At 37.5% G+C, this 15,505-nt stretch overlaps 1 protein-coding gene and 1 long non-coding RNA gene across 8 annotated transcripts in view; one reads left to right on the top strand and one right to left on the bottom strand.

Moving 5' to 3' along the window:
* Nucleotides 1-15,505, bottom strand: part of LOC106056272 (BAI1-associated protein 3-like) — a 328,613-nt gene that overhangs the window by 78,045 nt on the left and 235,063 nt on the right. For all 7 annotated transcript variants that reach the window (XM_056019443.1, XM_056019441.1, XM_056019444.1 and 4 more), the window contains one exon: nt 3,021-3,087. In XM_056019443.1, coding sequence (XP_055875418.1) covers nt 3,021-3,087 — 67 coding nt within the window. The remainder of the gene's footprint in view (nt 1-3,020; nt 3,088-15,505) is intronic.
* Nucleotides 7,851-14,479, top strand: LOC129924509 (uncharacterized). Its single transcript, XR_008776449.1, has 2 exons — nt 7,851-8,909; nt 14,242-14,479. It is a non-coding gene; the product is annotated as an uncharacterized LOC129924509 (long non-coding RNA).

The following is a 15,505-nucleotide window of genomic DNA, read 5'->3' as shown; positions in this document are numbered from 1 at the left end:
TCGATATGGAAAGCGGATTACATTCAGTACAAGGGTAGGCTGAGATCTATTTATAGCATCGTCTGAATCGGCACAGAGTTACTTGGTGCTCTGTTTTTCTTTGATGTTGTTTTTTTTTTTGGGCCATTGATGGCAATGTGGCATGAAGGGCAATCAGGGGCTAGCTCTTTCCAGATTATTTGTAGATCTCGCTTTTTAAAACGTTTTTCAGAATCTCTTGGGGGGTTATAAAACATATCTCTTTTGTAAAACCTCTATAAAAACGCCTTGCTATTGACATATGAGTCAACTCATGTTTAAAAACACAACCAAATAAAAAACACCCCTATCCCCACCCCCATTTCTTCTGTCTTTTAAGTCAAGTGAGCCAACTAGAAACCAGCTGGATATACTCCTTCCTCAAACACACACACACACACACACACCTACTTGTTGGCCACCTTATATCGTAAAGCGAATACCCAAGAGCTCTATTTCTAAGAGGCATCATCGCTCGCATGTAAAATTAGCGCCTTAATGGATGTTTCAGAAGCCAGTCTTTTTCCCTTTAGCACATTATTGTTTGTCGGTAAAAATCATAGCTACCTCGCTCTGTCTATTGTTTGTATTGCTACGACTACTCACGGTCTGGAGCTAATTCTTCCCAAGTTCTGTCACTTATGTCTGCCTCTTTTAGATCTCCCATGATAACAACTACATCCAATTACAGAAACACTCCATCCTTTGTTTAAGTTATAAAATATGCGCCGTCTAGAGGCAACCAGGCACATAAAATACAATCGTCTCTATTAAGATCTGCAGAGTATTAAACTATAGGAATGACATCCCTGTTCTGGACAGTAAGAAAATGTCTCGGAACTAAAAACATCTGTGCTAATGGGTCAATGGAAGGCCCGCAGCCATAATGATTACTTAATTTAGCAGGCCAAGGTAATATTAATTAGAATGTAGCATAATCATGCCGAGTGCAAAATCTAATAAAAGCCCCCTCCCCCTACCACCTATCACGACCTCATGTTGTACTTCTGCTACTCGTCTCCATGTTGTACTTCTGCTACTCGTCTCCATGTTGTACTTCTGCTACTCGTCTCCATGTTGTACTTCTGCTACTCGTCTCCATGTTGTACTTCTGCTACTCGTCTCCATGTTGTACTTCTGCTACTCGTCTCCATGTTGTACTTCTGCTACTCGTCTCCATGTTGTACTTCTGCTACTCGTCTCCATGTTGTACTTTTGCTACTCGTCTCCATGTTGTACTTCTGCTACTCGTCTCCATGTTGTACTTCTGCTACTCGTCTCCATGTCCTGTTGCACTAAGTGACGCTAATAGTTTCGGTAGTTCAAGGCCAACCCCGGAGATCAGGAAGTGCCAAGAGCAATATTTGGATGAACTCTCCGAGTCACTTAAATGTTAGGAATTTTAAAATGAACTCAATTAATGAAAAGACAATGAGACATTATCATTCTTATTATCATATTTAGTATGCATATGTTTTTCTTTTTTAAATTTTAGTTTGCGAAGGCATAGAAGGTGAGGTCCTGTTGGACTGCATTGTCAGCCCCTCTCCCATAGAAGGTGAGGTCCTGTTCGACTGCATTGTCAGCCCCTCTCACATAGAAGGTGAGGTCCTGTTCGACTGCATTGTCAGCCCCTCTCACATAGAAGGTGAGGTCCTGTTCGACTGCATTGTCAGCCCCTCTCCCATAGAAGGTGAGGTCTTGTTCGACTGCATTGTCAGCCCCTCTCCCATAGAAGGTGAGGTCCTGTTCGACTGCATTGTCAGCCTCTCTCCCATAGAAGGCGAGGTCCTGTTCGACTGCATTGTCAGCCCCTCTCCCATAGAAGATGAGGTCGTGTTCGACTGCTTTGTCAGCCCCTCTCCCATAGAAGGTGAGGTCCTGTTCGACTGCATTGTCAGCCCCTCTCCCATAGAAGGTGAGGTCCTGTTCGACTGCATTGTCAGCCCCTCTCCCATAGAAGGTGAGGTCCTGTTCGACTGCATTGTCAGCCCCTCTCCCATAGAAGGTGAGGTCCTGTTCGACTGCATTGTCAGCCCCTCTCCCATAGAAGGTGAGGTCCTGTTCGACTGCATTGTCAGCCCCTCTCCCATAGAAGGTGAGGTCCTGTTCGACTGCATTGTCAGCCTCTCTCCCATAGAAGGTGAGGTCCTGTTCGACTGCATTGTCAGCCCCTCTCCCATAGAAGGTGAGGTCCTGTTCGACTGCATTGTCAGCCCCTCTCCCATAGAAGGTGAGGTCCTGTTCGACTGCATTGTCAGCCCCTCTCCCATAGAAGGTGAGGTCCTGTTCGACTGCATTGTCAGCCCCTCTCCCATAGAAGGTGAGGTTCTGTTCTACTGCATTGTTAGCCCTGAATGAAACAGTGCCCTGGTTCCAGACGGAAGAGTGGTGGGCCTGGAAATGTTCAGGAAAGATCTTCGTGACTTGCAGCCTATATCTTCCTTTTCCATACTGTACACACGCTCAAAAGCGGGGGGGGGGGGGATGTTGGGAGAAGTTGATATGAGAGTCAACATTGAGACAAACAGCAAGTCACTAAAAGACAATCAGGAAGAGCCAACTGGGATTTGAAAGTAGAATCAGAGGAGGTGAGGGGGGGGAGTAGCGTTTGAAATGGGCGTCCATTTCTTTTGTGTGTATGTGTTATCCCTTTAGTTAATCATTTCTAATAGAGAACATTGCAAAGGAAATCGCGTTGTTATAATGTTACACTATTTCTTGTTTACATATCGTTATCTTAGAATACACGACATGTGAATGAAATCATAACATGAGAGAGAAAGATGAAGAAGAAGAGAGAGAGAGAGAGAGAGAGAGACAGGAGAAAGAGAAAGAAACATGAAATTGCCAGTGATAAAAAGTTGGAAGTTAAAAAGTGAAACCAAAAAAAAGTGAGGAAAAAGAGAGAAAGAGAGAGACACTAAAGAATGAGGAGATAGTGAAACAAGAGAGAGATAGCGAAGAGAGATGAAAGCTACAATGCCATGTACCAGACCTACCATCTGCGTCTTTAGCTTCCAGGTTGCTGGCTTCTATCACGTTGACATTCAAGATGACTATAGGAGGCTGGGGAAGAACAAAACAAAAATCGTTGATTGGTACAAGGAGGTCAAATCAGGTGCGTCGTAGGGCGGAGAGTTTTAGGGACTTATGTTGAAATGAAACTATATTGAATGTATCCTGTGACTTAGAAGGAGGCTGTTTCTGTATAAAGCGTAAATAAATAAATTGACTTGCAACATAGAGAAGCCAATATATATATTGTTATAAACTTGGTGGTGGCACAGAGAGGGGTAGTGGTGTGTGTGTAGTCAGACGACGCAAATCGCCCCAGGCCAGCGCTAGACGAGCGGTCAACCGTGACGAGTTACGACTGTCAGCCGAGTCGAGTGTCAACAGGACAGTTCGGGAAGGATCGCCGTCGTGAACAAGAGCTCAGGAGCGTCACGAGAGTTGTAGTCATCTGACCACCTAGAAACGTCGAGCGGCGTTCTGTCCGGTTCGAGAAGGCTAGTAGGGACCCTACGAAGCAGGACGTTTTGGCGCCGCCGTTTTGGCGACGCCGTTTTGGCCCCGCCGTTTTGGCACGAAGGTCGTTTTGGCGCGAGCCGTTTTGGCGACGGGACGTTTTGGCGCGAAATACATTATGTACGTTTATTGTATTATTTCTTTTAAAAGAATTATTCATATCTATGTTTTGCATGAGTGTATGTGTTAAGACATATTTTTCACGTACTAAATGTAAATGTGTGTTTGTTTTTCACATCATTTTCTTTAATAAACATTTTGGCTTGTGTATGTGTGTTTATTTAGAGGCACACTTTTATTTTCAAAAAAGTTTTTTAAGATATTACTTTAAAAATTAAAAACAAAATGAAACGATGGAAGACTAAAAATTGATGCAATTATTTGTTTACATTAACATTGGTTTATTTAATGACTGTATGGTGTCTCCAGCTATACATACCAAACACTTGCTAATAATAAGTAAAAATATAATACATGTACGATGTTTCTCAAAAGACTTTAAGTTAAGTATACATAGACACCATGGTTATTTGCCTTAGTTGCTGGAATTCAAGGGTTCATTAAAAAAAAGCTACGTGCTTATTAAATTATCGTCAAATGATATCTCGCGCCAAAACGTCCCGTCGCCAAAACGGCTCGCGCCAAAACGTCCCGTCGCCAAAACGGCGGGGCCAAAACGGCGTCGCCAAAACGGCGGCGCCAAAACGTCACGTACCGGGGACCCTATATAAGAGCGGAGGCGACGCAGTCAAGACGGTTCAGAGAGCGGGTTCACAACAGGAGTTCAGAACACGGTCGATCACAGCACAGTTCAACGGTGTGGTTCTGTACGGAGCATTACGACGGTTCAGTGCGGAGTACTGTCAAGTACAGTTGAGACGAACGGCGTCTTGATCTTGGTCTGTGATCGAGTCTGACACAACGAGCCCAAGTGTGTGAAGTCAGTCCTGAACTGTTGAACCCAGTGCAAGCCCGGAACGAGACGGAGAGGCCAGTGCAAGACTTGATACGGCGGAACGGTGTTATCGGAGAGATATTTTTTATCGCAGAGCTATTTGTACTGTTCTACGTGCTGCCAATTGTACAGTATTGGCTGTTATTTATGGACATTAAACCTTTACGTTATTTTGGAGCCCTGACTTGTCAAGTTCTTTAAGTTGGTGGTGTATGGTGCAGTTTGCAGAGAGCCTGGATAGTGAGATTCGTAACAATATAAATAAAACAACCCTCAATCGCCACAGCATGTAGGTCAGTGTTTTAATCAAATAACACTCCTTTTTATCTTTTATTCTATCTTTTATTCTTTTTCCATTTCTTTCTTTCTCTCTCTCCACTTTCCACTTAATCATTCTCTCTCTCTCTCTCTCTCTCTCTATTTCTCCTTTTTCTCCATTGTTTTCTCACATTTTCTCTCGTATTCGTTATTTCTCTTCACATCTCTAAATGTTTACAAAGCTTATATCAACTCACTCTGTCTGTCTGGTACAAAGCTTATATCAACTCACTCTGCCTGTCTAGTACAAAGCTTATATCAACTCCCTCTGTCTGTCTGGTATAAAGCTTATATCAACGCACTCTGTCTGTCTGGTACAAAGCTTATATCAACTCCCTCTGTCTGTCTGGTACAAAGCTTATATCAACTCCCTCTGCCTGTCTGGTACAAAGCTTATATCAACTCACTCTGCCTGTCTGGTACAAAGCTTATATCAACTCCCTCTGTCTGTCTGGTATAAAGCTTAAATCAACTCACTCTGTCTGTCTGGTACAAAGCTTATGTCACAGATGCCATTATAGATTTATTTGTATATTTCACATTTAAAAGCTTATGTGTAAATAGAAATATAAACCCTTGACTGAGCCTCAGGAATTACCCCACAAATCTAGATCCTTGACAGCGCCTCAGGTTTTACCCGAGACGTAATTACGATGTTGCAAATCTATTGGTTGATTTGAAAATAAATAAAGACATTTTAGCGCCAGAAAATTGACGAGAGTAGAAAGAACGCCAGTCAATGAAAGAATTTCCTAGTAGATGTTTTCTAAGAGCTCTGATTTAAAGCCTTTGTAATATTACTTGTGCTTGTTGATCTATAACTTGTACATAAGCTGTACTTACGTTTTATATTTAAATAAAGTTCCAGAGTTGTGTTTTAACAAAGAATCTTTTATTGTGAATCCTAGATCGTCATTTATTCAACTATTTTAATTCAAGTGAAATCCCCGGCATCACAACACACGTTGTGACACGTATATCAACTCACTCTGCCTGTCTGGTACAAAGCTTATATCAACTCACTCTGTCTGTCTGGTACAAAGCTCATATCAACTCACCCTCTGTCTGTCTGGTACAAAGCTTATATCAACTCCCTCTGTCTGCCTGGTACAAAGCTTATATCAACTCACTCTGTCTGTCTGGTACAAAGCTTATATCAACTCACCCTCTGTCTGTCTGGTACAAAGCTTATATCAACTCACCCTCTGTCTGTCTGGTACAAAGCTTATATCAACTCCCTCTGTCTGTCTGGTACAAAGCTTATATCAACTCACCCTCTGTCTGTCTGGTACAAAGCTTATATCAACTCACCCTCTGTCTGTCTGGTACAAAGCTTATATCAACTCCCTCTGTCTGTCTGGTATAAAGCTTATATCAACGCTCTCTGTCTGTCTGGTACAAAGCTTATATCAACTCCCTCTGTCTGTCTGGTACAAAGCTTATATCAACTCCCTCTGCCTGTCTGGTACAAAGCTTATATCAACCCACTCTGCCTGTCTGGTACAAAGCTTATATCAACTCCCTCTGCCTGTCTGGTACAAAGCTTATATCAACCCACTCTGCCTGTCTGGTACAAAGCTTATATCAACTCCCTCTGTCTGTCTGGTATAAAGCTTAAATCAACTCACTCTGTCTGTCTGGTACAAAGCTTATATCAACTCACCCTCTGTCTGTCTGGTACAAAGCTTATATCAACTGTTAGACACCTTATTTATATAGGTTAGTTATTTAGCGACGCACCATAGTAGACGCATATTGAACGGGACTAGTGACGTTTGGGATATGTTGGGTTAGAGACCGGAAAATCAGTTAGCGATAGAACACTCCAGGGTAACGACGTGTTTAGTGACAGAGACTTCTACTGTGGCCTTTTATCAGAATAAATCCATGTACAATTGTTCATCAGTGTTGACTACATCTCTTCACTAGTTACAATCGGTGTTGTATAGTTCTTGTTTGGATTGTCGTTCAACTGCACGTAATACACCCGAACAATTACACCCAAACGATTGCAGAGTAATTGGTTGACTTCAAGACAGCCTGAACTAGCAACATCACAGTGGCGACCCCCGACGCCCGAAGCCCGAACATCGAACCGGACCTCGAAGCAGAACGTTTACTCAGGTGAGGGTCGTGCACTCGAAGATATAAGATTTCATCGGAGTACGGCTGAACACAGCATCGTCGCAGAGTGACTTTGTTCTAGATCTACATGCAGTCGTCGCCTGTTTGATCGCACGTTCAACGAGCCGTTAACTCAGGGTGACCTTCGTCAGGACAGTAATCATCGCAACGCCTGATCTTCATATGCTGAATCGACCTACAACCAGAGAAACCGTTCGTTCATAACGGGTGAGAGATCGTTAGTGAACCTGTTGGACATATTTTTTCTTCGTCGTAGGAGCCACGTCGGGTATCAAGTTTTACCTCGTCAGTTTCGAGAAGGACAGTTTGCCCGCTGTCAGAAGTATTGTGAGTACTACAAGTTTGGTAGCTAACTAAATCGAAATCGCTCTGTCGTCTTACCCTTGGAGAGATTCTTGTGGAGCAGTTTGCTCATTGAACCGGTTGCTTACCACTTTTATAACGGTCACTGTGTTTAACCTTTGGAAGGTTAGTGAAGTAATCTTTATCAGTACTGAACATTGATATATTTAGTATTCGTTGGTCTAGACGATATCTAGACGTGCTGATATTGAAGTTGTGGAAACAGCTACATCCACTTAATTTCGTTGAAAACCGTTAATCGTCTAACGGAACGTCGTCGGAGGTGACCTTGGTTTCACCTAGTCTACATTGGACAGTTTGGTCTAGTGAAGCAGAGTACAACAGCAAACTTCGTCGTACTACCAGCGTAGCAGCAGAAGCAGTGAACTATTTTAGAGAACCGTTATTCGTCAGCCCAGATCAAGTCATCGTCAAGAAAGTCGTTATTCGTCAGCCCAGATCAAGTCATCGTCAAGAAAGTCGTTATTCGTCAGTCGTCCAGATCAAGTTGTCGTCAAGAAAGTCGTTATTCGTCAGCCCAGATCAAGTCATCGTCAAGAAAGCCGTTATTCGTCAGCCCAGATCAAGTCATCGTCAAGAAAGTCGTTATTCGTCAGCCCAGATCAAGTCATCGTCAAGAAAGCCGTTATTCGTCAGCCCAGATCAAGTCATCGTCAAGAAATTCGTTATTCGTCAGTCGTCCAGATCAAGTTGTCGTCAAGAGACTGTTATTTGCCAGTAGTCGTCTACACAAGTCAAGTCATCGCCAGAAGAACCGTTAACCTATTCGTCAGTAACTGTGTACACAAAGTCGTCGGAACTACACATACGGTCATCAACAGTCGTCAAAGAAACTGAAACATTTTGCTGTGGCATATCAGGACATCTGTGGCATTACGTGGGATACTGGTAGCACCGGAGAACAGAGTCAGAACTGGAAGAGAGGCAGTGGAATTTGTTGTGATCTAGCATATTCGGGAGTCCGAACAAAGGGATCTTTCTTATCAAAAGCTAAGTGCCATTTTTCTTATTAGTATATGTTTAGATTGCCCTTAGAAATAGATTTTGTCTAAATTTGGTATGTTAGCCTGAGTAAAATCAGGTGGTGCTGAAGCCTTAAACCCGTTCGGGGTAAAGACATAATTTAGATGAAAAACTATATTATACGTTTAGGATTGTAATTTGTTTTGTTTGTGTAAACGTCATATCCGTTGTTGCCTGGTTACTTCGTGACGTTATCATTGTGTGCCATATTGTCATATCCCAACCCATAGCGATAGTCTCATTTTAATTATTTCATTTGTTTATATTATTTTAAATTATTTATTTTTATTAATTTAATTAGATCTGTATTTTTTTTTCACTTAATGATAGAAAGTGCGGGTAGGATTCTTTTACTGTGAATCAGACTAAAATAATTTTAGTTTGAGCGGTTAAAATCAAATATGATTTTGCCATGAGAATAATGCCGAAACTGGCTATGTAGTCAAACACTGTCGTCTGGTTAAATTTAGATCTGCGAATTGTTGTACATCTCTTTGATACATTTGATTATATAGACTCTAATTTGAGAATATTATTAATTGAAAGATGAATGAAGGTAGTACATTCTAGATATATATATCTTGTTGAAGATATATTTGACATTGTATACATATATCTATTTCGTATGGTTAAATAGAACCATAATCTACTCTAGATCTAGACTCTAGACAGTCTTTGAATTTACTCTAAACACTTCACTGTGACTTCAGTCATACCAGATTTTAAAATTGATCATAGTTATTCATACTAGATCTAAAAGTCATAGTGCTCTTGATAACTATAGATCTAAATAGTATTATTATACATACTATAATATACTAGATTTAAATTTGTGTGTAACACTGGACCTAATATACAGATTTGAATATAACCATAATAACTCAGACTAGATTTATACATTTACTAAATCTATCGATAAAGACATAACACTTAAAACCTGTATAAAAGTGTGTAAAAACCTAAATATAAAATAAGTTTAAAGTATAGCCATAACCAATATAGGCTAAGTAAAAATATATATAAAATATAAAACACAATGGCTACATCATCATATGTGGACCTTAAGGAGGTTAAGGAAACAGCTATGCAGGATGGAAAGGCCATGGAGTTAAAAGGAAAGGACTTGGCAGCTTATGTACAGCAAGTTGTGAGGGAAGAAACAGAACGTCAAAAACAAGAAATAGAAAGACAAGAAGAACGTCAGAGACAAGAAAGGATCAGAAAGGAAGAATATGAGAAGCAAAAAGAGGACCAAGATAGGCAAGACAAAGAGAGAGAAAAAATTAGAGAGCATGAAGCTAAAATGGAGAAGATGAGATTGGATGCAGCACAAGCCAGAGCCCAAACTGAACAAGGAAATAACACAAATAACTCAAATAATTATACCACTCAAAGAGACAACTCTAATTCACAAATATGGCTAAAGAGAAAAATACAAAGTTTTGATGAACAGAAGGATGACATTGGTGATTTTTTGAAAAGATATGAGGCAAAAATGTCTACATTTAATATGCCTGAAGAAGAATGGTCTGAAATACTGATAGACTTTGTTCATGGTCAAGCTCTAACAATATGTCAAAATCATGACCATCATATTGATGATAGCTATCAGGTTTTGAAAAGAGAATTATTAAATGCCTATGGTCATAATGCTACAACTTTTAGAAAGAAATACTTTGACAATATACCATCATTAGGAATAGAACCCCAAACTACCATTAATATGGAAAAGGATTTTTTCAATAAGTGGGTAAAATTAGAAAAAGTGACAAACTCTTATGAAGGATTAAAAAATTTTATTCTAGTGGACAACTTTGTAAATAAATGTGATCCTCAGTTACAATCTTTTATTAAAGAAAGAAATCCAAAAACTATAGATGAAATAACAGAAATAATGAGAGTATACAAAAATGCCTATCCAAATAAACCATTTTCTGATAGAGATAAAAGAAAAGTAGATTTAATAGGATACACCAAAGAAAATGTTGATAGAAGTAGAAATAGAAACAGATCAAATAGTGGAAATAGGAAATATAGTGAAATAACCTGTTTTAAATGTCAAGGAAAAGGTCATATAGCAGCTAACTGTAGAAGAGGGAATAGCAGGTCTGGAAGTAGAAATAGATACAATGAACAAAATAACAGTAGATATAGGAGTAGAGATAGGAATGACAGGGGAAATTATAGAAATAGGAGTTACAGTAGGGAATACAAAAATAAAGGTACAGATAGGATATATTTCATAGAAGGAAATAGGAACAATTTTGCAGTGTACCCAGGGTTTGTAGATAGAATTCCGGTGGAATTAATCAGGGATTCAGGTTGTAACACTTTGGCAGTAAAAACTAAATTTGTCAAACCTCATTGGTATAAAGGGTTTACTAGGAAAGTAGAATTAGCAGATGGCACTGTAAGGGAATTTAAAGCTATAAGAGTATACATTGAAACTCCATTTTTCACTGGTTATTGTGATGGCATTGCAATACCAGAAATGAGATATGATATGTTAGTAGGAAACATAAAAGGAGTTAAAGAATGTTCTAGAAAAGAATTAGAAGACTGGCAAAACAAATACAAAAACATAAGACAAAATCATGAAAACATAGAAACACAAAATATAACAAGTATGGTAATAACAAGATCAATGGATAAACAAGATGAGAAACAGGAAAATACAATAAATGTAATAAGTAATGATAAAGAAAAAGAAACCAGTAATGTAATACAAATAGAAAATACAGATGTTAAGGAAAGAGAGATAGAAAATGAAACACAAAATAGTCTTGAAACACAAATATCTCAAAGTGAAAAAGAAACAACACCTACATTTGCATTAGAACAAATGAATGACAATATTATTGGGAAAATTTATTCAAGAATATCAGATAAAAACAATAATAATCCAATGGAGAAATTTTGTATAGAGAATAAAATATTATTTAGACAAACAAGTAATGATAACAAGAAAATAAAACAACTTGTCTTACCACAGAAATATTGGAAAGATGTTTTAATCATGACACATGATAATAATTTAGCAGCACATAGGGGAGTAAAGAAATGTTATAGGAATTTGTCAAAACAAGTATTTTGGCCCAAAATGAAAGCAACAATTAACAAATACATAAACTCATGTGACATATGTCAAAAGAGATCTAACAAAAGCCTAGTGAATAAAGCACCTATTCAAGAAATGGATGAACCTACAGCACCATTTCAGAAAGTATCTATTGATTTAATAGGACCTTTAATTCAAACTGAAAATAATAACAAATACATTCTAACAGTAATAGACATGTTTAGTAGATACCCAGAGGCAATCCCATTATCAAATACAAGTGCAGAAAATATCATTAATGCCATAACTCAAAAAGTAATTACAAGACATGGTATACCTAAAATTATATTGAGTGATCAGGGATCTCAGTTTAAGTCAGAACAATTTAAGAAATGGACTAAACAATACAATATACAACACATATACTCTTCGGTTTATCACCCGGAGAGTAATGGTTTATGTGAACGATATGGTGGTTCATTAAAAAGATCACTAACAAAGATAATTCAGAATAATCAGAACAAGTGGGATCATTACATTAACTATGTACTATTCGCTCATAGAAACAATATCCATGAAGCAACACAATTTTCACCATATGAAATAATACATGGAAGAAAACCCAGAGATGAATTAGATGTTTTTAAAGAAAATCTAATAGACAATGAGAATAAATTAAATAATGACAGTGAAACAACAATCACAACAGAATTGAAAGAAATATGGACTCAAGCATATAACAACAACAAGAAGTACAAACAAAGTGCTCATGAGAATCTAAATAAGAAAAGACAATTGAAAACACTAGAAGTAGGAAACAATGTATTAATATTGATAAATGACCTGAAAAATAAAATTGGTAAACAATGGAAAGGTCCATTTAAGGTGATAAAACAAATTAGTGATGTGAATTATCAAATTGAAATAAATGGGAAAATTAAAACATATCACATAAATAATTTGAAACTGTATCATGATAGAGAAGATGAGTTAATACAAAACATTCAGGAGGAAATAGAAAATAAATTTTCAGAAAGAGAAGAATGCTTGATGATAATAACAAATGAAAATCATAATGAAAATGATATTAAGGAAATACCTGTAATAGAAACAAAAGAGAATCAAACTTGGCAAAAGATTAATCTTAATAATTTAACTAAGGAAAAGTCAAAAGATATAACTAAAATAATACAGGAATACAAAGAAATTTTTTCCAGTATACCAGGAAAAACTAATATTATTAAACATGACATTAAAGTAACAGATCCAAAACCTATCAAGCTTAAGCCATATAGAATACCGCTACATTTACAAGACAAAGTAAAGAAAGAAATAGACAATTTACTAGAATCAGGTATAATTGAGCCATCAACATCTCCTTATGCTTCACCAATTGTGATAGCCAAAAAGAAGAATGGAGATATACGGTTATGTATTGATTATAGGAAACTTAACAACATCACAGAATTTGACCCATATCCAATGCCAAATATAGAGGATATTTTACATAAATTAAATGTAGCAAAATTTTTTACTAAATTAGATTTAACTAAAGGTTATTGGCAAATACCTTTAACAGAAAATGCAAAACCTTACACAGCATTTGTAACACCATATGGTATTTTTCAATGGAATTATATGAGTTTTGGATTAGTAAATGCACCTGCCACATTTAATAGAATGATGAACATGATAATTGGAAACAAAGAAAATATTATTTGCTATTTGGATGACATATGTATTTTTAATAATAGTTGGGAGGAACATTTGGTAGATGTAAAAGAAGTGTTCAAAATAATAAAAGAAAGTGGACTTACAATTCAAGCAGAAAAAGTAGAAATAGGATTGGAGGAAATAATTTTCTTAGGACATAAAGTAAATAACAACATGATTAGCCCTATTGAAGATAACATAAAGAAAGTACTTAATATTGAAATACCTACAACAAAAAGACAAATTAAAAGTATATTGGGAATAGTAAATTATTACAGAAAGTTTATAAAGAACTTAGCAGAAATAGTGAATCCATTAAATGACTTACTTAAAAAAGGAAAACCTCAAAAAGTAGTTTGTAATGAGGAATGTGTGAAAGCTATTGACAGAATTAAAGATGTTTTTAGTCATGAATTAATATTAAGACTACCTGATAAAGACAAAATATTTTATGTCACAACTGATGCATCTGGTAATGCTATTGGTGGTTGTTTAATGCAGAACTATGATAACTTACATCCTATATTATATGTAAGCAGAAAATTGTCAGAGGCAGAGAAAAAATATAGTGTCATTGAAAGAGAAGCCTTAGCTGTAATATGGGTAATTACTAAGCTAGAGAGCTATTTAATAGGAAGGAAATTCATATTATTAACTGATCATAAACCTATTCAGTATATACAGCAAAAGAGCATGAAAAACAGTCGTGTTTATAGATGGTTCTTAGCACTACAGGAGTATAAATTTGAAGTGAAAGCTATTAGTGGATCTGTGAATATTGTAGCTGATCTATTGTCTAGAATGACATTGAAATGAAATAATTTTGTAAATAAACTATGATTATATTGAGTATGTAATATATATTAATATATTGACACCATTTATATGTTATGGAAAAGGGAGATAAGTAAAGTTGATATTAAGCATTTAAAAGTAAGTATGGATATTTTTTTTTTGTGTGAATCATTTCATATATCATTGACGAAAGTTAGTTCTATGGAAAATGGTGAGTATAAAAGAAAAATGGACAAAAGCGTATAAAAGGGTGGTAAGAAAAAATTTATTGAATGTGTAAATAAAGTCTATAATTGTTTTTTGAAATGTTGTATTTTATCAGACTACTGCCATTGAAGAACATTTGTGATGTATGACGTGTCCATAAGATGCCACATTTTCCTCCATGATGAACTGTGTACTAATGAAGATGATTCTGGAATGTTATGAACATTGACATTGAATATGAGGAACTGTCAAGTTAGGATGAAGATGTCAAGATGAAGATGTCAAGATTTTATGTTTGTTGTCTTCCCCTTAAATTGAAAATGCCCTTGTAAGACTTGACAGTAGTGGAAAAATATTGACATATTTTTTTTTCAAGGGGGGGAGGAATCTGTTAGACACCTTATTTATATAGGTTAGTTATTTAGCGACGCACCATAGTAGACGCATATTGAACGGGACTAGTGACGTTTGGGATATGTTGGGTTAGAGACCGGAAAATCAGTTAGCGATAGAACACTCCAGGGTAACGACGTGTTTAGTGACAGAGACTTCTACTGTGGCCTTTTATCAGAATAAATCCATGTACAATTGTTCATCAGTGTTGACTACATCTCTTCACTAGTTACAATCGGTGTTGTATAGTTCTTGTTTGGATTGTCGTTCAACTGCACGTAATACACCCGAACAATTACACCCAAACGATTGCAGAGTAATTGGTTGACTTCAAGACAGCCTGAACTAGCAACATCACACAACTCCCTCTGTCTGTCTGGTACAAAGCTTATATCAACTCACCCTCTGTCTGTCTGGTACAAAGCTTATATCAACTCACCCTCTGTCTGTCTGGTACAAAGCTTATATCAACTCCCTCTGTCTGTCTGGTATAAAGCTAATATCAACGCACTCTGTCTGTCTGGTACAAAGCTTATATCAACTCCCTCTGTCTGTCTGGTACAAAGCTTATATCAACTCCCTCTGCCTGTCTGGTACAAAGCTTATATCAACCCACTCTGCCTGTCTGGTACAAAGCTTATATCAACTCCCTCTGCCTGTCTGGTACAAAGCTTATATCAACCCACTCTGCCTGTCTGGTACAAAGCTTATATCAACTCCCTCTGTCTGTCTGGTATAAAGCTTAAATCAACTCACTCTGTCTGTCTGGTACAAAGCTTATATCAACTCACCCTCTGTCTGTCTGGTACAAAGCTTATATCAACTCCCTCTGTCTGTCTGGTACAAAGCTTATATCAACTCACCCTCTGTCTGTCTGGTACAAAGCTTATATCAACTCACCCTCTGTCTGTCTGGTACAAAGCTTATATCAACTCCCTCTGTCTGTCTGGTATAAAGCTTATATCAACGCACTCTGTCTGTCTGGT

Source organism: Biomphalaria glabrata, chromosome 2, assembly GCF_947242115.1.
Source record: "Biomphalaria glabrata chromosome 2, xgBioGlab47.1, whole genome shotgun sequence".
In the NCBI taxonomy this organism is placed as follows: Eukaryota; Metazoa; Mollusca; class Gastropoda; family Planorbidae; genus Biomphalaria; species Biomphalaria glabrata.
Note: the sequence above shows the minus strand (reverse complement) of the source record. Positions and strands in the feature narration are given on the sequence as shown.